General features: G+C 35.0%; 1 protein-coding gene across 4 annotated transcripts in view; it reads left to right on the top strand.

The window, feature by feature from the left end:
• Positions 1–16,477, top strand: part of ZNF326 (zinc finger protein 326) — a 36,356-nt gene extending 19,879 nt beyond the window's left edge. For all 4 annotated transcript variants that reach the window (XM_081495448.1, XM_081495446.1, XM_081495445.1 and 1 more), the window contains 6 exons: positions 1,401–1,512; positions 3,331–3,478; positions 4,632–4,731; positions 8,454–8,584; positions 9,617–9,712; positions 15,298–16,477. In XM_081495448.1, the coding sequence (XP_081351574.1) occupies positions 1,401–1,512; positions 3,331–3,478; positions 4,632–4,731; positions 8,454–8,584; positions 9,617–9,712; positions 15,298–15,636 (926 nt within the window). In that variant the 3' untranslated portion in view covers positions 15,637–16,477. The remainder of the gene's footprint in view (positions 1–1,400; positions 1,513–3,330; positions 3,479–4,631; positions 4,732–8,453; positions 8,585–9,616; positions 9,713–15,297) is intronic.
• The last annotated feature ends 9,956 nt before the right edge of the window (positions 16,478–26,433 follow it).

Here is a 26,433-nt window from a genome sequence, read left to right as displayed (position 1 = left end):
ATGCATAGCAGATACCTAATATTTGTTTATTGTTAAGTTCATGAACCCCCAGGTGTTCATGATTTTGTATTAGATATTTTTCCAAAGGTAATCCAAAAGGATAAATAGTTGTATAAAAGGAAAAGTTTGAGGGCAGATGAGTTTTTTTTTAAGTCTAAAATTCACCATATTATAAGAAACAACCTTTTTTTTTCTTTAATACAATGAGCTATCACTTCCTATCACATGTGAAGTTGATGGTCTTAACAACAACAAAAAAAAGAAAATAACAAGTGATGACAATGTGGGGAAATTAGAACCCTTATACATTACTCTGAGAATGTAAAAGGGTGTGGCTGTTGTGGGGAACAGTTTGGTGGTTCCTCTAATGATTATATGTAGACTGACCATTTGAACCAACAGTTCTACTTCTAAATATGTACTTCAAAGAACTGAAAAGAAGTATGCAAACAAAAACGTGTGTACGAATGTTCATAGCAGCATTATTCACAGTTGTCAAAAGGATGAAACAATCCAGATGTTCATCAGCAGATGAATGAATGAAAAGGCAATGTGATGTATTTGTGCAATGAAATATTATTGAGCTTTAAAAAGGAAGGAGGTACTGATACATGGTACAACACGTGGAAGAGCCTTGAAAACATTATGCTAAGTAAAAGAAACCAGACAAAAAAGGCCACATATTGTATCCTTCCTTTTGTATGCAATATCCAGGATAGGAAAATCTGTAGAGACAGAAAGCAGATTAGTAGTTTTACAGGTGCTTTAGTGACTTCTCTTTGGAGTGATTAAAAAGTTCTGGAACTAAATAGTGGTGATGGTTGCATGACCTTGTGATAAACTTAATGTCACTAAATTGTACACTTTGAAATGGCTAAAATAGTACATTTTATGTATTCATATTAAAACATGTTTTGAGAAAAAGAGGAAGAACCTGCTTTTAGAGTTTATTCATTTTAAGAAATTTTAAGAGAGCTGCTATAATAAATGAGTTTTTGCATCCAAGGCTCTCTTTCTAATGCTCATTGTTTTTCCACTTTCATGCAAGGTCGGGTTATTTGTCAAATGTTTCCCAAGGGGTGATAATTCAAAATTATTTTAGGTAATGTGGATATTATTGCTTAAAATGAGGATAATAAAAAATGAGTGGATCTAGAGAAAAATAATGTAGCAAATAATAAACATAGGTAAGAAGTAAATAGACAAAATTTATGGTGATGGTATTCATGTGAATGAAGTTTCAGAAATACTGAGTAATCTCAAACTCTGATTTTTTTGGTGACTTCAATTTAGATAATGACCACCAAATAAATTATCTGTCTGTAGTTTATGAATTGAGGACTGGAAAAGGAGAATGGAGACGTGATTTTTAGTTTTAACTTTTTTGTCTGATCCCCTAGCAAAAACTGATCCTAAAAATGAAGAAGAAGAAAAGCGGCGAATTGAAGCTCGGCGAGAGAAACAAAGACGCAGAAGAGAAAAAAACAGTGAGAAATACGGAGATGGATACAGGTTTGTGCTTAGTAGAGTCAGAAAATTGGACTCATTAAAAAACTGTTTCCAGGATTTGAGGGTGGGAAAATTGAGTGAAGATGGCCAAAAGGTACAAACTTCCATTATATGATAAATAAGTTCTGGGGATATATTGTACAGATGATGACTGTTGTTAACAATACTATATTGTCTGAAATTTGAAATTGCTAAGAGAGTAGATCTTCAAGGTTCTCATCACAAGAAAAAAATTACAACTACTGAGGTGCTGGACATTAACTAAACTCATCGTGCTCATCATTTCATGATACATACATATATCAAATATTTATGTTGTACATTTTAAACTTATACAATGTTATATTTTTTAAGAGATTTTAAAAATCAAATTTTAAAAAAGATTGTATTTTTTAAAAAACTATTATTGTTGGTGTTTTAACCTGGTATTACAGTTACTCTACAGTTATATAGAGTTAGCCTATGTTTGATACCTGTCTCAAGGATATTGACAAATATATTCAGTTTGCTACTGTCCACCTCTTCCATAACTGCTTGCTCCTCAAGGTCTAAAAGAATGCTTTATCATTGTCCTTGAGACTTCCAAGTCATTGTCAATCACTCTATATATAGATTTTACTACTAGAATTCCTGGTTTTTCTGTGTGCACAAGCAATAATCCTGGCCAAAAGAGATTGTGATGTTTCATTAATTTTATGATACAGACTGATTTCAGAAATGCAATCAGGAAAAACGTCTTAGAATCAATAAAATACTATGTTTAAGCATCAAATAAAACAAAAAAACACCTAAACATGTTTCCTAGAAAAGGCAGATAAATTAATTGGGATGTGAAAAAATTCCTGAGTCAAATGAAAAGGATTGATCAAAGATGTATAGGAATGATTTTGATTTTTTGATATTTACAGTCATCCCTTGATATGTACAGTGAATTGGTTCTAGGATCACCACCCCTTCTACCCAGCCTCCACATCCCCAACCCCTTGGAAGACCAAAATGTGAGGATGCTCTGTGAGGGTTCTCACTTTGTTAAGATTAGAAAACTAAGGCCCAGGGAATTTAAGTTGCCTAAAGTCACATAAGGGTGCTAAGAAATAAACCCAGCAGTAGATTTCAGATTTTATACTCTTACTCAGGAAAATAAATATAATAGTACTCTAAGGAATTAGTTGGAAAATGGGGACTCAAGATAAAGAAACCCATTAGGAGACTGTTGTCATAATTTGAAGAAAAGGAAGTAACAGGGATATATGAGGTAAGAATAATTAAATGGGAGAAAAGGGAAAATTCATTCTAGAGTGACTCGAGCTTTTTAATGAGTGCATATGTCCAGTCCAGGCCTGTTAGTCATCCTGAAGTGATTTTTGATCATCTAAGAGCTCTAATAGAGTGAATTATGGTTTTCTGGTGTCCTGCCTACCTTTGTTTCTACTTCAGTGATTTGGAAGCATGAAGATAGACGAGTATAACGTTAGTGGAACTTTGGAACTTGATACTGCTTGAAGTTTGCTTTGGCTTTTTGGTCTAGACTTAAAGTGGATAGTTAGCGTTAGATGAAATAGAGCCACTGATTCTGTTTTTCATACCCAGAAGATCCAGTGTGGTCCAGAAATGCCAATTAGTATGATGATGACAGTGTTGTCCAGACAAATACTTAAATGCTTTTTTTTCCCTGACTTGAGCTAAATTTAAATCAACCATTACTTGAAAGAGAGGAAATCATTTATGCTGGTAAAATTGATTTCATTGGTATAGTCTTATGAATGCTTTCCAAGTAAATAAGGTAATATTTAAAGAAAAACTTTTTTTTCCCCTTTACAGAATGGCATTCACATGTTCATTTTGTAAATTTCGAACATTTGAAGAAAAAGATATTGAACTCCATCTGGAAAGTCCTTCACATCAGGAAACATTAGATCATATTCAAAAACAAACCAAATTTGATAAAGTAGTTATGGAGTTTTTGCATGTAAGTAGTTGTTTTTGAAGTAAGAGGCGCTTGATCTGACATTTGAATTTCTTATATTTTCATCGTTACCTGTATTTCTCCTGTTTTATGTTTCTAAGAATTTAATTTACTGTTCACTTAAAAAAAGTTGTCTTAGAATTAGCTTAGAAGTAGATGTGAATTCCTCTTTCATAGATTGTAGATTTGTGATTTGAGAGTACATTTCACATTTTTACGGAAGTTTCTGACAGATGTGTCAGGAAAATTCCTTTAACAGCTGTTTATTGATACCGAATCAGCTATCATCTGTTAACAGTCTTCTATGTACCTGGTGTTTGCTGGGTATTTTTCTTCATATTTCATTTCAACCTTATACCAATTTGTCTTTATCCTAAAAGATTATGCTCATAACAGTTTAGTGACTTTCAATAAATGGACGTCTGAATTGAATTCAGAGCCAGAGAGCCTGATGTTTGTTTAGCGTCCTTTATCAGAATGTGGTCATCAGTTCAACAGTTTTTCTTGAATACTTAAGAGTAGCTGCTGTGCAGGCACAGCACCTGAAGACACTGAGGACACAGACATTCCCTTTAGTGAACTAACACTAACTGGAAATCAAACACACACACACACTTACACAGATGACACTATTAATTAGAAGAGCCCTGAGTGATGGTGTAAGTAGAAGTGACTTGGAGAAGGGGAGGATTGTTTGGGCCAGGGCTGGAGCTGGACTGCTAACTGTACTTGCAATTAATTTGGGCAAAAGAGATGGAATTGTTAGAAGGTTAGAAGTACAAGTGATCCTGTATCCTCTGTATCCTTGGAGAATTGTGTACTTTAATTAAATTTCTTTCTGTAATTTTGTTTAACTGGTTCCTGTCATTTAGGACTTAAGTATTCACTTGCTCTGAGATCTCTTGCCTATTCCAGCTGTCTTTGATCTCTCTCTCTATATATATGCCTAAAATATTAATACATCTTGAAAAGTAAATACTTTTGGTAGTTTCCTGGTATTCATTATAGTCTTTTCAATTAGATTGTAAGCTGCTTGAAAACATTTACCAATTCTTATATAACAAGTACTATTATTTTTCATAGTCCAAGCATGGTGCTGGGCCTATACTATGTACTCACTAAAAACTTTTTGGATTCTTTCTATTTTGTTTTCTAGGAATGTATGGTAAATAAATTCAAGAAAACATCTATTCGTAAGCAACAGACAAATAATCAAACAGAGGCGGTCAAAATAATAGAAAAGGATGTTATGGAAGGTAAGTTAACAAATTGATTTAGAAATTTACATATATATTTTATATACCATAACCTATTTCAGTGTAAATGATGCCCATTAGAGTGATACAATACATAGTCATATATGGTAGGCCTGAGTGGGTTATCAGAAATGAACTCCTTTGATTCCTGTTCTCATGCTTACAAGTTTATCACTACTTTCTCTTACATCTTTCGCTTCATTTCCTTCATAGAGAAAGTATCAGCTTTGCCTCTACTGGAAGATACAGTCATCCCTAGGTATCTGAGAGAGAGAGGTTTCAGGACCTGCTGAGGTATCAGAATATGCAGATACTCAAGGCCCATAGTTGGTTTTCCAGTATGTGTAGATGCAGAAGCCATGGATACAGAGGGCTGCCTGTACTTCTGTATGTCATCTATCTCTCTTATTCCTTCTCATCTCCTTAAAGACTTGTGCTCAAATCGTGAACTCTTCTCCTCTGTTTTTCAGTCTTTCCTTGTCTTTTGATTTTGTCTCTGAAGCCTATACACTTACTTAAACAAACAAACAAATTAAAAAAGACCTAAAGAAAAAGAATAGAAAAACATAGACACTAATTCCTCTCAAACTTGCCTTTCTCTTTAAACAACCATACTTCTTTAAGCATAGTCCACAGTGGTCTCTGTTTCTTCATTCTCACTGACTACTTCACCCACAGTGGACAAGTTTCTGCTATCGTTAGTGTACTGAAACTGCTGTGATGGAGGATACCAAAACCGACTTCAGTTTTATTCGGCAACATTTTCCACTGATAACTCTATTATTTATGAATCTGTTTCCTCCCTTGGTTTCTGGGGTTCTCACTGCTTCTCTTTACTCCCTTGTCATGTTTACTCTTTATGCTTTTCTTTTTCTACTAGGCTTTTAGAAGTTGATATTTTTCAGTATTCTGTCAGTCCCATTACATGTCTCTTTATATTTCTTCCTGATGAATTAATTTATATACAGAATTTAAGTGAACATCTATATGTTGATTACTTATAGATCTGTATCTCCAGCACAGATCTCTCTTCTGAACTCCAGTCTCCTACATCTAACTGCCTGCTGACATCTCTCTTTAGCAGTCTCACAAATTGAACATACTAAAAAAATTTATCCTTCCCTGAGCATCCCCCACCCCATGAAGAAAACAAGACAAAACTTAACAGGTATCTCCTTCATTTATCTTGGAAAGTGGCCCCATCAATGCCAGAACTGTGAAGTTAATCTTAGTATTTAATAAAATAATAAAGTATTTGCTTTATGTAAATGTACTTTATGTAAATGTATGTAGACATACTACTATGTCTGTAGTTTTTTGTTCTGTCTATTCTATCTTTTGAATTTGTACCAAGTCTGTTTTCTTTATGTCTTTTTTAAATACTGTATTTGTTAAAATCTTTATGTGTTCTGTTTTTCTAACAAGTTTCCTTCCTTTCAGTCTTATCTCTTATTCTACTACATGATTTTATTACTTGAAGAATTCAAGTAATAAAGTGGCTTCCGCATCCTCCACAGAATAAAGTTCAAATTCCTAGGCATGGCATACAAAGCTCTTCATGATCTTGGCCCTGCTCTTTTTCCCTTTTGTTCCTTCTTGAGTCTGTGCCCCAGCCATATTGAATTACTTGCAGTTCCCAGAAAGTGCTATTTTCTCTTCGATCTTTCCTTTGCATAGACAGCTGTCTCTCTGGGTCTGACAGAGGTTGGTTCTAGGACCTTCCTACAGATACCAAAATCTGTGATGCTCAAGTCCCTTATATAAAATGGGTATAGTATTTGCATATAAACCATGCATGTCTTCTTATATACTTTATTTTTTGGACATGTTCTTCAATTTTATTTTAAATTTATTTATTTTTGATTGGAGAATAACCACAGTAGTGTTGTTTCTGCCGTATTTCTTAGATCATCTCTAGATTACTTATTATACTTAATGTAAATAATTGTCAGTGTGGAGTTTTGATTTTTTGGAACTTTTTAGACTTTTTTTTTTTTTAATATTTTCTGTCCATGGTTGAATCTGCAGAGCTGGAACCAGCAGATACAGATGGTCACTGTATAGTGCCTTACAGTATTACTTCAGGAATGAAATGTGAAAGATCATGCAGATCTTTTTATTTAGTTGAAGCTGCGTGTTATCTGTTGCTTGCTTAATCAAATGTCATGATAAATTCAATTGCCCAAGGAAGAGCCAAATCAGTTTTTCTCAACATAAGAAAATACATGATTCTTTAAAAATGATATAATTCTAAGGAAACTGGTGTGTTCCTAACAGTTTTTCATATGCAGCATTTAAAGAAAATTCCTGTGAACGTACATATAACTTACTAATTTAACATATTTACTAAAGTCCTATTATGTGGCTGGCACTGTTCCAAGGAACCAGAGATACAGTGATAAGCCTGGGAGCCAAAGCTGTTATTTTCCTTCTATTGAGATGTGTAGAAATCAACAAATGAAATAGGTTTTAAAAACATATAAAGTAGCCTTCACTTGTAATAACGCTCAATCACCGTTTTTAAGATCTGACATATATTTGTGTCCTTTATGAATCCAATTTGACTTCTTTTTCCCATCTCTACCCACCTACATTCATAAGCATGAAAATTCTTACTTTACTACAGAATCAACATTTTTATATTATATTTTTTGGGGGTTGAACTTACAGGCCTCAGAACATTATTGTATAAGATGAGTAGGAAATATAATGTAATTATACCTTATAATTTTGATCTTTTATCCATATAGTTTTTTAACTTTATTTTTTAAATTATAAAAGCATAATACACATTTACAGGAGACTTGTAAAATACAGAGCAAAGTTATACATAGTTCCACTATATATTACAATTATTTTTTTTAAGTAGATAAATTAAGGTTTTTTTGGTTGATGTTACAATATCAAAGGCAGAAAATTAGAATGATATAGTAGACCTGAAAAGCCCAATGAACCAATTCAACGTAATTAAGATTTATGCAATTTTCACATAACAGCAGGACGCAAATTCTGTTCAAGTTCCCATAGACTGTAAACCAGGAGACACTGAAACATATCCAAGGACATAAAATAAAGTGTAAAAATGTCATGGTCTAAAGGTATTGAAATCCTAGTCTGTTCCCCTATCACTGTGGAGTTATGTTAGAAATCAATATCAAAAGATACTTGAAAATAACCCATATATTTTAAAGTGTGACATTTATCAAGAGAGATTTTTGACTTAGTCATTGAAAGCCTCAATAAAGTTCACAGACTGAAAAAACACAGGTGATGATTGTAGAGAAGAAAGCATTTAAATGAGAAATTAATATCAAAGTGAGAGATTAATATCAAAGATACTTTAAAAACCTCATGTATTTAGAAATTAAATGTCCACTTTTAATTGATGTGTGTATCTAAGAAGCCATAAGAAGGAAAATATTTGTAACAAAAATGAAGAGAGAATTTATCAGGTTTTGTTGCATGCATTCTGAAGATGCTCAGTGCAACTAAACACCATATGGAATTGTGAATAACGTATGAAAACAAATAATTATCCGTATCATTTTTAATCTATGTATGCAGATTTATGAGATACGGTAGGAGAACTCTACCTATATACTCTGATCCTTATTTTTGGAAGAAGGAGTATAAATCATAATGGAAATGAAATAATGACACTTGATTTGTCAGAAGTATATGAATCATTGCTTTTCTTATTAACAGTTGCATTTCTTTTGTAGGTGTTACTGCAGATGATCACATGATGAAAGTAGAGACTGTTCACTGCAGTGCTTGCAGTGTGTATATCCCTGCTTTACATAGCTCAGTTCAGCAGCACTTAAAATCTCCCGATCATATCAAAGGAAAGCAGGTCAGTTTTAATCTACCTTAATGAAGTCATTGAATTATTTATTTAATCCCTTATTGCCCTTTAAAGGCTATTGTTTCACACCTAAGTACTTGTGTACAATCCAGTTAATCTCATGAATGAGTTACTGTAAAGATACTTAGAGAGGCAATGTAGTATAGTGGTTAAGTGTAGTCTTGCGGGCTCCAGAGGAAGACTTCTGTGGATCTTGGTTCAGTACATACATATGTTAAGCAAGTAATAAACTTTTCTTTGTCTAAGTTTCCTTATCAATAAAATGAGGATGGTAAATCTTATGTGATTGATTAAGGATTAGTTTAATTAAAATGTAAAAGGCATCTAAAGTAGTACCTGGCACATAGTATGTATTCACAAAATCATAGCTGTTATTGAACTGCTTTTTTTGTTGTTAACTTTTTTTAAAGGTGGTGCAAAATTGTTTTATAAGTGTGTGTTTATATATTTTAGAACAAAAAAGAAAGACTTGTTTGTTGATGATTGGGAAAAATAAAAAGTCAGTTACTTTCTATTGTTACATTTTTAGTAGAATTTACTCAGAAATTCTGGGAAACTTTTACTATTTTCTTCTTGATTAGTATTATTTTTGCTCCTATGTTGGTTAGTTTTATTTAGTCAAATTTATTTCAAATAAAAATATTTATTTTGTGAGAAAAAAATTCAAGTATTAAAGACTTAAGTTTGGTAGCATGAAAAATAATAGTTGGAATAGCTGGGGCTGGGGAATGTAGCTCCAGAATAGATAGGAGAGAAAGCAACTGTTTAGTAGACGTAGACTTAAAGAGTATTTGGTAACTGGGTGTTTTTTGTTGAAGTTCACTGGCTTTTTGAATCTTCATTGTTTTACTTCCGAGATCATTTAGATTGTAGTCACAATAGCTTTTGTTGTTGTATAGCTTTATTTGCCAGAAATTAAGTCATTTAATTCTAAGAATTTGAGCATGCAGTCATTTTAATTAAGGAAATATTTTTCATGGCATTGTTTTCAAGTGTCTCAGTGTGTTCTGTTTTTCATAGGCTTATAAGGAACAAATAAAAAGAGAGAGTGTCTTGACTGCTACAAGCATTTTAAATAATCCAATAGTGAAGGCACGATACGAACGTTTTATTAAGGTAAGACTTTAGAGCAAAAACTGGGTTATATTGCAATGTAACTCTTTGTGATATTTAATATAGTACAAAATTAGGAGAATTTTTCTTGATATCGTACATACAGGTAAAATGTCTTTTTTCCTAATTGTTGGGATTTGTTGGGGGAGGGAGCAAGATGCCATTTCTTTCTCATTCCCTTTCTAGCTCTGGGTCATTTGAGAGATACACAAGAGTCTTGATAGAAGACCCAAATGTCAGCTTTATCCTTGATTTTTTTTTTTTTTAAAGGGGTTACTTGGATGATATGTCTTAGATAGTTATTGTGGACTTTCTAGTATTTCACTCCTAGATAGACTTACCTCCCCCCAACTTCTGTAACTGCTTCAGCTGGACAGCAGTAGGATTCGCCTAGTCGACTACATGACAGAGCAGACTAGAACGCACTCTTTCCGTTGCTTAGAAGACACAAAAGAGGGTCTTGATGCCAGGTGAATCCCTTCTGTCCCCTCTTTTGGGTGTTCCTAGTGAAGGGGAATTCCAAAGAGGAATGACCTATCCAATTGGTATTTCTTCTTCTAAGCATACCAATTGGATATGTCATTCCTGAATAACACTTGGATGGGAAGCAGGAAGGAAGTTCAGATATTTTGCTTCAGAAACAAAGCTCCTGCTCATAGCATCACAAGACCAGAAGGAAGGAGGTTTGCTTCTGTTAGGAAACTCAGAGGTGAACAATTAGGTGGGTATACCTGGCTTAACTGCTTCTTAGGATTTTTGCTGTATATTATTCCAGTGATCCTTCTTGACATATTATTCCTCAACCAGATGACTTCCAAGCTGAATAAATCTCAGTTTTTTCCGCTTGTTCCAGAAGGCCCTATTTTCTGATTGTTCTATTTGGCACTGTTTATTGCACTCTTGACACCATTTTTAAAAGGTGAATACAGCCCTAATTTGAAATCATATATTTTGGAGATATGGTGTCAAAAAGATTAAAGCATTATAGCTAAGTTAGGAAAGATTAGATTTTTATTATCCTTGCTATATCACAAACTTGATAGGTTAATTGTTTCTAATGATGTATGAAGGTAATTTGTAATGAGAAAAGACTACAAAGTAGAATTTCTTTGTAAGGTTTTTTTTTTTTTTAATAAATTTATTTATTTTAGTTGGGGGCTAATTACTTTACAATATTGTAATAGTTTTTGCCATACATTGACATGAATCAGCCATGGGTTTACTTGTGTTCCCCTTCCTGGACCCCCCACCCACCTCCCTCCCCATCCCATCCCTCTGGGCCATCCCATTGCCCCGGCCCTGAGCATTTGTCTCATGCATCGAACATGGAATGGTGTTCTGTTTCACATATGATAATATACATGTTTCAATGCTATTCTCCCAGAACGTCCCACCCTCACCTTCTCCCTCAGAGTCCATAAGACTGTTCTATGCATCTGTGTCTCTTATTCTGTCTCACATATAGGGTTATCGTTACCATCTTTCAAATTCCATATATATGCATTAGTATACTGTATTGTTGTTTTTCTTTCTGGCTTACTTCACTCTGTATAATGGGCTCCAGTTTCATCCATCTCAGTAGAACCGATTCAAATGTATTTTTTTTAATGGCTGAGTAATATTCCATTGTGTATATGTACCACAGCTTCCTTATCCATTCGTCTGCTGATGGACATCTAGGTTGCTTCCATGTCCTGGCTATTGTAAACAGTGCTGCGATGAACATTGGGGTACACGCATCTCTTTCAATTCTGGTTTCCTCGGTGTGTATGCCCAGCAGTGGGATTGCTGGGTCATATGGCAGTTCTATTCCCAGTTTTTGAAGGAATCTCCACACTGTTCTCCATAGTGGCTGTACTAGTTTGCATTCCCACCAACAGTGTAAGAGGGTTCCCTTTTCTCCACACCCTCTCCAGCATTTATTGCTTGTAGACTTTTGGATAGCAGCCATTCTGACTGGTGTGAAATGGTACCTCATTGTGGTTTTGATTTGCAGTTCTCTAATCATGAGTGATGTTGAGCATCTTTTCATGTGTTTGTTAGCCATCTGTATGTCTTCTTTGGAGAAATGTCTGTTTAGTTCTTTGGCCCATTTTTTGATTGGGTCATTTATTTTTCTGGAATTCAGCTGCAGAAGTTGCTTGTATATTTTTGAGATTAATTGTTTGTCTGTTGCTTCGTTTGCTATTATTTTCTCCCATTCTGAAGGCTGTCTTTTCACCTTGCTTATAGTTTCCTTTGTTGTGCAAAAGCTTTTAATTTTAATTAGGTCCCATTTGTTTATTTTTGCTTTTATTTCCAATATTCTGGGAGGTGGGTCATGGAGGATCCTGCTGTGATTTATGTCGGAGAGTGTTTTGCCTATGTTTTCCTCTAGGAGTTTTATAGTTTCTGATCTTACGTTTAGATCTTTAATCCATTTTGAGTTTATTTTTGTGTATGGTGTTAGGAAGTGTTCTAGTTTCATTCTTTTACAAGTGGTTGACCAGTTTTCCCAGCACCACTTGTTAAAGAGATTGTCTTTTCTCCATTGTATATTCTTGCCTCCTTTGTCGAAGATAAGGTGTCCATAGGTGCGTGGGTTTATCTCTGGGCTTTCTATTTTGTTCCATTGATCTATATTTCTATCTTTGTGCCAGTACCATACTGTCTTGATGACTGTGGCTTTGTAGTAGAGCCTGAAGTCAGGCAGGTTGATTCCTCCAGTTCCATTCTTCTTCCTCAAGATTGCTTTGGCTATTTGAGGTTTCTTATATTTCCATACAAATTGTGAGATGATTTGTCTTTGCAAGGTTTTCAAGCTACACTTTAGAGTCACTTCATGGAATAGGAGATGTTGGAATATCGTGCCTCATGTGCATACTGTGGAGAAAGTACCTTAACTGAGAATCTTCTAGAACCTTGTTACTCCATGCGATCCAAAGATCAGCAGCATTGACATCACCTTGGCAGCTCTTTAGACATGCAGAGTATCAATTCATATCCAGGCCTATTGAATAAGAATCTTCATTTTAAAAAAAGATCGTAATTGATTTAAATTCATGTTAAAATTCAAGAAGCACTGATGTCTCATTACTTGGAGATGCTCTTGTCTGGCATTTTTTTGTCCAGCAGTTTGTCTGCTCTGTTTCTTTCTGTTCTAGAGTCCACAGAAAACTTCTGCTCATAATCAGCTCTGATCATGGCTTTAAAACACTTCCATCTTTAAGTGCTTAGAATGACAAAATACCTTTTTAAATCTTTGTCCTGTGAAATAATCAGTTCATCAATTTCTCCCAGTTCTCCACTTATATATGTTGTTCTGCCTTCACTCTGGCCTGGACACTCATGGTCAGCCCTTATAGCAGTGCAGTGCTGCCATTCTAAAACTCTTTTCTTAATTTTTCTACTGCTTACTAGTTCTCAACTCTGCCATTTATGGTTAGCTTTACTAACTGTCTTACCTGCTAAAAATATCATGAAATTGTGCCAGTACTATGTTTGCCAGATTTCACTGCAGTTCACAATAATTTTACTTGCTATCAGTCAATATAATGTGCTTCCTGTAGGGACTGCTTCAAACTTTTCACCTTCACATATCCAGTTTTATTCTTACTCCCTTCACTTACCATATTCTTATCTCTTCTCTCGCTCTAGGGAAATTGAAGACCACTGGGTGTGAACTCTAACTTTTCTCCTTTCTACTTTAGAATTATGTATTTTTTTTCTCATTGTTATATGTAAAGGAAAATATTCTTTTTTTGTGCTTCATCTGTGTTCTTCTTTCATCAGTTATCTCCTTATTTTCATCTGATTTTTTCCCCCGTTTATTATCTTACTACTTTTTCCCAAAGAGACATGTTTATGAGTTCCTTAAACTAAAAATGACTGAACTTTTCCTAGACTTTAGTCCTTCTTATCTCTTCTCTTACCGTCATACTTGAAAAGGTGGCTTATCCTGCGTTGTGCTCTTTAGTTCCTATATATTATTCACTCTTTAATCTAGTATTTCCCAATTGGAGGTGTGTAATTAGAATGCCCTGTGAAGTTAAAATCAATTAAAAACTACCCAGGCCCCTTATAAGACCTTTTGAATTAGGACTTATCAAACTTTTCTGATAAAGATATCTCTAAATGCTTCTTAAATATGCAGATTACCAAACTTCTTTCCTGGACACTTGATTCAAGGGGTTTGGGTCTGAAATTATTTCATTTTGTGCTTTTAGCAAGAGCTTCTGCTGCTGCTTCAGTACTTGATTAAATCAGTATCTCAGAGTATGGTGTCTGGGCCAGTGTGTTTTGAGAGCTTAAGAGGGAATTGTGAAGATTTATTCATGGGCAGTCATTGCTATCCAACTTCCATTTACATTATACTTTTGAAACTGTTCTTTCTAAGATTACCAATGACTTAATTTAATTTTCAAATAAAAATTTGTAACATTTTATTGTTTGTTATTTTAAACATACAGAAGTTAGGGGGATAGTACAGTAAATCCCTCAGGTACCTTTCCTCAGCTTTAATTATTACCAGCTTTGGTGAACTGTTTCGGTTGTTTTCTACTGTTACCTATTTGCATCATATAACACTGTTGATCTATTAATTCATTCTTGAAACTTTGTTTTGCTAGACGATATTTTATAATACTAGGTTTCTGCATTGAGTATTCGTTTTCTGACTTCTGTCCCTGTGTACAAGCTTTTTCAGTAGGCTTTATTCTCAGCCATTTTTTTTTTCTTATTCCCTCAGCTCTGCCCTGGGCTATCCTTTTTAAGACTTGGCTTCACTATTCACTCTTTGCAAACAATTCATGAATCTAAATATCTTACTTTGAAGTCTTTCCTCTTCTGAGTTGCAAATTTATAGTTGCCTTTTAAACGCTTAGACATCTTAAATTCAAATTATAAATAGTATATATCTGCTTCTTTTCCCCATCTTAATTTACCCATTCTGTCAATGGTGTAACTATTACCCTTTCGTTTCCTGGGCTATTAGAGTAGCCCAATACTAATATTTCTTCTCTTGCTACAGCCACTCAACCTTCATCTTCCTACCTAGTGTATCTTAAAGTGTAGCACCAGTCTTATACTTCCCTGTTTTAATAACCTTCACTGCCTCTTCATTTCTTATATTATTAGTATAGACTTCTGATATGCTCCAATTTATGACACATAATGCAGATACATAATTATTTAAGTAGATTAAAATACTAAAGTTGTGAAAGTTTAGTGAATTACAGACTTATCTTTTTTAAAGTAAAAGTGAGGTATGATACTTAATTTGTTTCTGATTTTCATTTGAGTTTTCAAACGTACTGATTTTCATTTGAATTTTTTAAAGAGAACTTGCAACAGTAGTGCACTGAATACTGATACAATGAAGTAGAACATAAATCTTCATCTGCTGTGTTTTATGGAGTATAAAGTACTGACTTCAGGAATATATATACCCACATTGGTATGAAATAGATACTCAAAAAATATTAAATGGATTTAATATAAGTTGAAATTAAGTTTCAAATAGTACTTATTTTTAATGATGTAGCAAATAAAAATTTCACTGATTAAAAGATAAATGTGCTCTTTTAAAAGCTTTTTTTTCATGTTTTTAGGGTGAAAATCCCTTTGAAATTCAAGATCATTCTCAAGATCAACAAATAGAAGGAGATGAAGAGGAAGAGGAAAAGATCGATGAACCTGTGGAAGAAGAGGAGGAAGAGGAGGAAGACGAGGAGGAAGTGGGGGAAGTGGAGGAAGTGGAGGAAGTGGGGGAAGGTGGGGGAGTGGAAGGAGTGGGGGATACTGAGGAAGGAGGGGACATTGAAGGGGAGGGGGGTGTGGGGGCAGTGGGGGAAGGAGAGGGAGAAGGGGAGGGAGTAGGGGAAGTAGAGGAAGAAGAAGCAAAGGAAGAGCCTGTCGGCTTTTCTGATGACCAAGCAGAAGAAAATTAAATATAAGGTATTAGTTTTAAAAGAAGCTTTAAATTTTTGTCCCAATGTGGAAAAGGGTAAGAATTTCAGTAGTTTAAAATATGAGAGTTAACACCCATGTTGCATGCATTCCACGCATTACGATTTGTTTTATATAATTTCTAAATGTTTGGCATTTGTTTAATAAAATGAAGGTAAGACTATTTTAGTTTAGTTTTTATAGATACCTAACTTAGTTTCAAGAAATTGTTTGTATAATTTTTAAGCTTAATTTTTATTACTTTATTGGTGTTGAGGATAACAGATGTGTATTGTTAGTATGTCTGTTCTAATCATTTGAACTTAAATGCTGCTCTTGGGAGTATATATTCAAGTGTGCATTAATGTTTTGAATACTTACCCTAGAAGAGATAAGTTGGGCAAGTATTTTGTGCTCTGTGTATTTTTTTACTGCATTGGACATTGAATATAGTAATTTGCGTTAAGATACGCTTAAAGGCTTTTTGTGACCATGTTTCCCTTTGTAGCAATAAAATGTTTTTTACAAAATTTCTCTCCCTGGACTAGCAATTTAAAATGAAACAGAATTAATCAATCAAATGACTATATAAAATTGGAATTTGCCTTAATATATGAGTTCATCTTGGTATATGAGTGTTTTAAGATAATTAAATTGACTTGAATTAAAAAAATTTATTTCACTTTTTTTAAAGTATGATTAAAATATTTTTAAACATATTTCAAATAGAGATCAGCCTGTAACTGACCTATTTATACTTGTTTTAATTCACTCATTTTCTCTGTGCCTATGTCAGATCTTGAAATCTTCTTGGAAATACATTTGAATACAAATAATTTTTCATAGTGATGTTAATTCTTTTGTCATGCCTGCTTTTGGTTGAAGAACCAAGAAGCAAACGATCACTTTCTTAAAAAAGAATTATTTCTCTCTTGAATATTTCTCTCTTTTTTATAGCTCATATGCTTCATACTCAGAAGATGAGATCGATAGATTGTGTGCTCAGTCGCTTCAGTCATGTCTGACTTTTTGTGGCCCCATGGACTGTAGCCCACCAAGCTCCTTAGTCCATGGGATTCTCCAGGCAAGAATACTGGAGTGTTTGCCGTGCCCTTCTCCGGGGGATCTTACAGACCCAGGGATCAAACCCGGGTTTGCTGCATTGCAGGCATATTCTTTACCAGTGAGCCATTGGGGAAGATATATTGATAGATTGTCTATCTTCAAATGACTGTCTGTGTCACTGAAAAAAGTATTGCTCTTATTTGAATCTTAACTCTGGTAAGGAATCTTTTGAGAGGGGGATTCTTCCAGTGAAATTAGCTTCTGAAAAATTTGAGGCATTGGATAGATGAACATATGGGTATGTAAGTAATTTTAAGGCATTAAGTGGGTGAATGTATGGGCATTTGTAGAATTTCACAGATAATTTCTCTTTTTGTGTACAAAAGACTTCTAAAAGATTTTTTAAGGTCAGTTTGGGTTTATTGTAGTGGACTAGATTAGCTTATCTTTAAGCTGGGATTGGGAGTCAAATAAGAGAAGGTTAGTTGAAGATTGGAGAAATTTAGATCCTATCTAGGAGTCTGTATTTACTTAAAGAGACATCAGAGAGCCTTTGTGCTCAGAAGTTATAGGACTTGATAGATCTTCCTATTTCTCATTTATTGTAAAATTTGGGGGGAGGATTAAGATAAAAGGAGACTAGATCTCTTTAGATTAGAATTGCAGCCGGTCTTCTGTATCCACAGGTTCTGTATCTCCAGATTCAACCCACTGCAGATCAAAAATATTTGGTAAAGAAAAATTCAGAAACTTCCAAAAAGCAAAACTTGAATTTGTCAAGCACTGGCAACAATTATGTGGCATTTACATTTTATATAATACATTGTATTAGGTATTATAAGTAACCTAAAGATGATTTAAAGTGTAGGGAAAAATGTACATAAGTTATATGCAAATACTGTGTCCATTTTATGGCTTCCCAGGTGGTTCAGTAGTAAAGAACCTGCCTGCCAATGCAGGAGATGTGGCTTCCATCCTTGGGTCAGAAAGATCCCCTGGAGAAGGAAATGGCCACCCACTCTAATATTCTTGCCTGGAAAATCCCATGGACAAAGGAGCCTGGTGGCCTGCAGTCCACGGGGTCTCAAAAGAGTAGGACTTGACTTAGCAACTAAACAACAACAAAATGTCCATCCTGTATAAGGGACTTGAGCATCTATGGATTTTGGTATCTCTGGGGGTCCTAGAACCAACCCCTGCAGATACTGAGGGATGACTGTATTGGATTCTTTTGGCACACTAGTAGAGTACTTTTTTTAAAAAAAGGGTCCCAGGTAATTTGATATATGAAACTTTTGGAACGATTTCTGTTTAACAAGAGTTTCTGTAACAACTTCTAAATGTTTTAGAATGAGAGATAAAGAACATCTAAGTAGTAATTTTTGTCAGAAATATGTAAAAACATTTATTCAGATTAGTTTATTTGCAAGGTATCAATAAAATATATTGTGTTGTGCTTAATTCAGAGATTTACATTTTATATATCTTTTCAGATAATTTGTAGACAGGCAGTTTAGTTTGCAGGCAGATTAATTTTTGTGATCCTTAGTGTTTATATTTTCAATATTTTTGTGATATTACATAAATTTAATACACTTTTAACTTCTGTTATCCAAGTATTATTTGTTTTCTTTATCAAAAGGCTAAACATGTAGTTCTGTAACCAAAGAAATTTATATACAACATACACTGTTGTTTAAACGAGATGCCTAGGGACTATCCTATAGTATTCTCTTTTTATCACTATCTACTTCCAGTGTCCTTCCAATGAATGTTCAGTGTTGTTTTCCTTTAGGACTGACTGGTTTGAATCCTTGCAGTCCAAGGGACTCTCAAGCGTCTTCTCCAGCACTGCAATTTGAAAGCATCAGTTCTTCATCTCCCAGCATTCTTCATGGTCCAACTCTCGCATCAGTATGTGACTACTGGAAAAACCATAGCTTTCATTATACGGACCTTTGCTGGCAAAGTGCTATTTCTGTTTTTTAATATGCTGTCTAGGTTTGTCATAGCTTTCCTTCCAAGGAGCATCTTTTAATTTCATGGCTGCAGTCACCATCTGCAGTGATTTTGGAGCCCAAGAAAATAAAGTCTGTTACTACTTCCAGTTTTCCCTCTTCTATTTGCCATGAAGTGATGGGACTGGATGCCATGATCTTAGTTTTATGAAGGTTGAGTTTCAAACCAGCTTTTTCACTTTCCTCTTTCACCCTCATTAAGATGCTCTTTAGTTCCTCTTCACTTTCTGCCATTAGAGTGGTATCATATGCATATCTGAAGTTGATACTTTTCCTGGCAGTCTTGATTTCAACTTGTGATTCATCTAGCCCAGCATTTTGTGTGATGCACTCTGCATTTGGGCTTCCCTGGTGGCTCAGGGGTAAAGAATCTGCCTGCCAAAGCAGGAGATGCAGGTTCAGTCCCTGGATCAGGAAGATCCCCTGTTGAAGGAAACAGCATTTTTCCTTCCAGTCCAACCAGTCCAGTATTCTTGCCTGGGAAATCCCATGGACAGAGGATCCTGGTGGGCTACATTCCGTGGGGTTGCAGAAGAATCAAGCATGCCTTAGTGACTAAACAATAACCACCACCTCCAGTCTATCAGGAAGTCTGTTTTCTACTTCTTGAATTTATCTGCTCACTCTTCACCTCAGCTGCTACCAACTCCAGTTCAAGTCAGCATCATCTTCCTGAACTATTGAAATAGCTTATTAACTAATCTTGCTTCCACTCTTACTCTGTTAGGGTTCAGTTTTCCACACAAAAGTATAATCTTTTAAAAATGTAATTCAGATAATGTTAGTTTCCCAGGGGCTTTTTTGGTACCTGTACAATCCAAACTCCTTATGGCAGTCAAGCCTTGTTTAGCTCTGATGGCCTTTTTTTAGTTTTTTAATGAAACTTCCCTATCTTCAGAACTTTGCATTTTCTGCAACCTGTACCTGTCAGCTTTCATTAGTAGACGCTTCATCCTTAGGGTACCTTAAATGTTAGAAGAGGCTGCTCTGAGGAAAGATAAGGATAGTAGTTCTTAATTTTTGTAAAAGTGAGAATCTGTGCCCCAGATGTCCTAGGTCATATTCTTGGACAGTGATGTCTTTTTAAGAGGTATCCCAGGTGATTCTGTGGGTACTCGTCATTGATTGCATTTGAGAATATTTGTAATGCCTTTACAGAAATTTTAGTGAATTTACCGAAACTCTCATATCAAAGCAGGGGCATTTGTCCTTTAATAAGCTGTTATAAGTTTGAGAGAGTCTCCGTAATATTTTATGAAAACATTGGAATGACCTGTTACAGACCTCCAGAGTCAGAAAAGGGTCTTGTTTTTGTTCTTACTCCTCTTACTGAATTATTTCTATAAGCATTTTGTAAAGTCGTAATAATAGGAGTAGTTTCTCCATATAACGAGGTTTCTCTTGTGTCATTCTCTTACTTAAAATCCTTCATTGGCTTTCAATACCAATCAGTGTAATTAATATTTAGATCTTTTTAGGGTGGCATCTGTGGCTCTGAGTTTTGTTCCTCTTCTGCTTCTTCAGCCTTATATATCAGTCTTAACATATTTGTATTAACAGCCTCTCCCCATAAACATTTGAATTTATGATCCTACTTCAGAAGACAGGAGTGGTTCTTAGAGGAGCCAAGATTTGACTATAACCTGACTATAACATCTGGATATTCTATTTGTATTTTACAATATCACACTATTGTAGAACATACTTATTTATATCTTATATTTTATAGTAGTATATAATCATGTAATATAGTCCTCTCAAGAATCAGGTTGCGGTAAAAATGAGAAAAGGAAAGATTAAATAAATAAATAAATAAAGGAAAGATACACCCATCTGAATGCAGAGTTCCAAAGAATAGCAAGGAGAAATAAGAAAGCCTTCCTAAGTGATCAATGCAAAGAAATAGGGGAAAACTATAGAATGGGAAAGTCTAGAGATCTCGTCAAGAAAATTAGAGATACCAAAGGAACATTTCATGCAAAGATGGGCACAATAAAGGACAAAAATGGTATGGACCTAATAGAAGCAGAAGATATTAAGGAGAGGTGGCAAGAATACACAAAGAACTATACAAAAAAGATCTTCATGTCCCAGATACTCATGATGGTGTGATCACTCACCTAGAGCCAGAGATCCTAGAGTGCAAAATCAAGTAGGCCTTCGGAAGCATCACTATGAACAAAGCTAGTGGAGGTAATGGAATTCCAGCTGAGCTATTTCAAATCCTGAAAGATGATGCTGTGGAAGTGCTGCACTCAATATGCCAGCAAATTTGGAAAGCTCAGCAGTGGCCATAGGATTGAAAAAGGTCAGGTTTCATTCCAATCCCAAAGAAAGGCGGTGCCAAAGAATGTTCATACTACCACATAATTGCACTCATTTCGCACACTAGCAATGTAATGCTAAAAGTTCTCCAAGCCAGGCTTCAACAGTACGTGAACTGAGAACTCCCAGATATTCAAACTGGATTTAGTAAAGGCAGAGGAACCAGAGATCAAATTGCCAACATTTGTTGGATCATAGAACAAGAGAATTCCTGAAAAACATCTGCTTCATTGACTATGGCAAAGACTTTGTGTGGATCACAACAAACTGTGGAAAATTCTTCAAGAGATGGGAATACCAGACCACCTTACCTGCCTCCTAAGAAATCTGTATACAGGTCAAGAAGCAACAGAACTGGACGTGGAACAACGGATTGGTTCCAAATTGGGAAAGGAGACGTCAAGTCTGTATGTTGTCACCCTGCTTATTTAACTTACATGCAGAGTACATCATGGGAAATGCCAGGCTGGAGGAAGCACAAGCTGGAACAAAGATGGCTGGGAGAAATATCAATAACCTCAGATATACAGATGACACCACCCTTATGGCAGAAAGTGAAGAGGAACTAACAAGTCTCTTGATGAAAATGAAAGAGGATAGTGAAAAAGCTGGCTTAAAACTCATCACTTCATGGCAAATAGATTGAGAAACAATGTAAACAGTGAGAGACTTTATTTTCTTGGACTTCAAAATCACTGAAGATGGTTAGTGCAGCCATGAAATTAAAGGACACTTGCTTCTTGAAAGAAAAGCTACGACCAACCTAGACAGCATATTAAAAAGCAGAGCCATTACTTTTCTGACAAAGGTCCATCTAGTCAAAGCTATGATTTTTCCAGTAGTCATGTATGGATGTGTGAGTTGGACCATAAAGAAAGCTGAGTACCAAGGAACTGATTCTTTTGAACTGTGGTGTTGGAGAAGACTCTTGAGAGTCCCTTGGACTGCAAGGAGATCGAACCAGTCAATCCTAAAGGAAATCAGTCTTGAATACTCATTGGAAGGACTGATGCTGAAGCTGAAACTCCAGTACTTTGGCCACCTGATGAGAAGAGCTGGCTCATTAGAAAAGACCCTGATGCTGGCAAAGATTGAAGACGGGAGGAGAAGGGGTTGACAGAGGATGAGATAGTTGGATGGCATCACTGACTCGATGGACGTGAGTTTGAGCAAGCTCTGGGAGATGGTGAAGAGCAGGGAAGCTCAGAGCTCTTTGGTTCATAGAATCCTTCAAGTGAAAGCGATTGCCACAGCTTGCTTTTGCTAAATGGAGTGAGACTTCTGATGTAGGAGACTCCCAGAGGTTGTATCTAAGGGCCATCAAAGTGTGGCAACACCTTATGTGTTCTGTGGTTACCACAAGGAGCTTTGATTCCTCATACTTAGAAAACAGGCAGACAAAAACCTGGGGGCTGTCCATTTCCCATTTTTCCTTCTGACTCCCTCTTTCCTTTCTCAACAAATGTTATAAAATGCTAGCTTCCTCGAAATAAAAATAAACCAGGTAACAATAGTGAAAAATCTAGTAGTTGGCAGACTACCATCTGTAAGGCTCCCACTGCCTGTATTCATATGAATTTTACATTTTTAAAGGGCTATAGGAAGCAAAAACGGACTACATGACAGATACCCCTCAAAGCAAATACTTTGCTAACTGGCCCTTTACAAAAATTTTGCTGATCTCTAGGTTTTCATATTAGACAACAACCTAGAAGCAACAAAAATTGAAGGGAAAGAGCAATGTGAAAGATAGGCAGTAATCTTAAGCAAAAATAATTCCTAGGAAAATAGGAGGGAAAAAGAACTTCAGAGTAAGTATAATTAGTATGTGAAATAGTAATTATAATAATGAACTTTGTATGTAATCCTTGGACAGTGTTATATATTTTAATCTTCAAAGAGATTTGAGAGATCTAATTTTAAAAATGCAAACTGCTATGAAAAGGAAGTAGCTTGAAAATAAAAAATAGTTGCTAAAATAAAAATTTCTCTTTTAGGCCAAGTAGTTGAATAAACATGACTGAAAATCAAACTACTGACCTAGAATTTTGACCTAAGAAATAATTACAGAATATTATAAAATCAAATAGGTGAAAAATAGAAAAGTAAAGAGACATAGAAGATCCAGGTAAATACCATTCATGTAAAATAAAACTTGATGAATTTAGAAGCCATGTATGCTCAGTTGCTCAGTCGTGTCTGACTCTTTGAGACCCCATGGACAGTACCCTACCAGGCTCCTCTGTCCATGGGATTTCCCAGGCAAGAATTCTGGAGTGGGTTGCCATTTCCTTCTCCAGGGGATCTTCCCGACCCAGGGATTGAACCCACTTCTGAGTCGCCTGCATTGACGGTCGAATTCTTTATCATTGGGCCGTCTGGGAAGCTTAGGAGCCATATATAGAGAGAATTCACTAGGCATACATCACAGTGCCAGATGTTTGGTAAGTGATCAATATTTTTGAATGAATGATTCATGCATGTATATGGGTATGCGTTCCAGAAGGTGAGAACAGAAAAAAAAAAAATTAGAAAAAAAATTTTAATTGCTTAAGATGGAAGGGATATATATGCATAATTATGACTGATTTGCATTGTTGTATGGCCAAAGCCAACACAACATTGTAAAACAATTTTCCTTCAGTTAAAAAAAATTCTGATGAAAGAATGATCTCATATTAAAAAGCCTATTAAAAAGTACTGAGAAAAGATAATGGGAAAGACATTTGAAAAATAAATCCTGACAAAATTTATGTAATTCCAGGATAAAAAGACAATCTCAAAGTATCTAAAGAAAACTTATAAAGGGGAAAGAATAACACTGGTCTCAAACTTGTTATCTGTACAGCAAGATACTAAAAGATACTGTTACTTTTATGAAGACTAATTGTTTTAAATTTAGAATTCTATCAAGTTAAACTTTTATTTGAGAGAGTACACAATGAATGCATTTTAGAAATTCTAGAACATGGAAGGATTTGGGAATTAACTGTCATACTATGTACTCAATAACATGTTGTTGTTCAATTGCTCAGCCGTATCCAACTCATGGCAACCCCATGGACTGCAGCATGCCAGGCTTCCCTGTCCTTCACTATCTCCCAGAGTTTGCTCAAACTCATGTCCATTGAATCAGTGATGCCATCCAACCATCTCGTCCTCTTTTGTCCCCTTCTCCTGTCTTCTGTGTTTCCCAGCTTCAGGGTCTTTTCCAATGAGTTGGCTCTTCAATTCAGGTGGCCAAAGTATTGGAGCTTCAGCTTCAGCATCAGTCCTTCCAATGAATATTCAGGGTTGATCCCCTTTAGGATTGATTGGTTTGATCTCCTTGAAGTCCAAGGGACTCTCAAGAGTCTTCCACAGCACCACAATTCAAAAACATCAATTCTTCAGTACTCATCTTTATGGTCCAACTCTTCCATCCATACATGACTACTGGAAAAATCATAGCTTTGACTATATGGACCTTTGTAGACAAAGTGATGTCTCAATAACATGAAATCAAGTTAATTATGTGATGAAAAACTGTTGACAGAAATAAATTTGTTATCATAGCTAAGTATTTGAACATGGCTCTTTCAAAAATTATTAGATGAAGAGTTCAAAGTTGAGGACACAGGTTTTGTATCATACAATTCTAAAACTTTAACAGTCATATTTATTTTCAAATACTATGAAAAGTAATCATAAAGCAGGCCACAAAGAAGTCATATAGGTTCCATTCTATTATCACAATATAATAAAGGAGAAATAAACAGTTGGTAACAATCAATAAAAAATCAGATAGAGAATTCTTTCCTTGTGATGCTTGCTTTAAAATAAAAATGAAATTTCAAGAAAGAATTTCCATTTTATTTAAACTATTCCAGATTATACAGAAATCTGAAACACTTCTGAGTTTGGTCTCTGAGACTAGCATTACTCTTATTCCAGAATGTTGTCTGTCAAAGATAACTATAGAGCAATCTCAGGAACAAATGTAATCACTGAAAAAAAACATTAGCAACTTAAGTCCAAAAGACTATGGTCATGGGAAAGTAGGATTTATCCAAAGAATACTAAATGATCTGTTAATGTAATTCAATACTGTGACTTTTATAAAAGGCAGATTAAATGGGAAAAAATCATATGATAATCTCAACAGATGCTGGAAAAATATTTTCTGAAGTTTAACACTCCCTGCAGATTTAAGTCTTGTCAGGCTAGGAATAGAGAAAAAAAAAAAATTTAAATTGGATAAGGACATCTACCAAAAATCTTCAGCAAATGTCCACATTCAAGTCAGGATCAAGCCTGTTGGTTACACAACACTTCTTTAACCACAAGAGATAGAAATATCAGGGAGAGACAACAATGTCATTTCAGGTAATGTGATTGTGGAGATAGTACCTCCAAGAGATTCAAGTGAAAATCTGTTAGAAATTATGAAAGGTAGCTTTGTTTAATAGTTGAACATCCAAAACCTGTAGCTTTCTATGGGTTGGTAAGGGCCAATTCAAAATGTAATTTTAAAAATCCAGTTTGCAATAAAAATCTATACTATATATACTATTTATGAATAAACAATTGGAAAGTATAAGATCCATATGAGGAAAACTGTGCACTTTAATGAAGGATGTAAAACAGCTAAAAAATAAACATTTTATGTTTTTGTTGGTAAAAACTCAGTATTGTCCAGATGGCAGTTATCTTCAAATGAATTCATGAATTTACCACTCCAGTGAGTTTTCCACAATGGCCTCCCAGCTCCATTTTGAATGTTTGAACCATAGTTGCTCCATTTTGATTTTTAAATGCATTCTTTTCTTAAATGATTGAAGCAGGTGTACAATGCATGTTTAATAGACCACAAACTGGCTGTTTTGATTAGCCTAAAGTTCAAGTCAAATTATATATCAGCTAGAGTGACTTCCCCACATCTCAGTATGTGAATATTACTTCCATTAATCCCATTGCTTAAAACACCCACATGAACACACCTGTTAAGAAGGTGGGGAATTGTATATATTTTATATTGTTATGTTTCTGGTAAAAAACAGGGGCCTTTTATTCAGATTTGATAGGTGAAAATGGATGTTGGGGTACTATTAGCAGCATGTGCCATTTAAACTGATTAAAAAATTCATACACAAGGTAAATAACCAAGAAAAACAAACTTGAAAATACAACAATGAGGAGAATTTGGCTTATGTTTCTTATTAGAGATGAACAACAAAACTACAATAATACATTAAAGATAAATAGATCAGTAGATCAATGAAATGGATTAAAGAAACAGACATATAATATGTAGATAGTATACGATGAAGATACCAATTTGAACCAAGGGTAAAAGACAAAGTACACTGAATGATTTGGAGACAGTATAGAACAGTCACACTGGAGGAAGGT

Source organism: Giraffa tippelskirchi, chromosome 5, assembly GCF_054371585.1.
Source record: "Giraffa tippelskirchi isolate mGirTip1 chromosome 5, T2T-mGirTip1v1.2.pri, whole genome shotgun sequence".
Classification (NCBI taxonomy): domain Eukaryota; kingdom Metazoa; phylum Chordata; class Mammalia; order Artiodactyla; family Giraffidae; genus Giraffa; species Giraffa tippelskirchi.
Note: the sequence above shows the minus strand (reverse complement) of the source record. Positions and strands in the feature narration are given on the sequence as shown.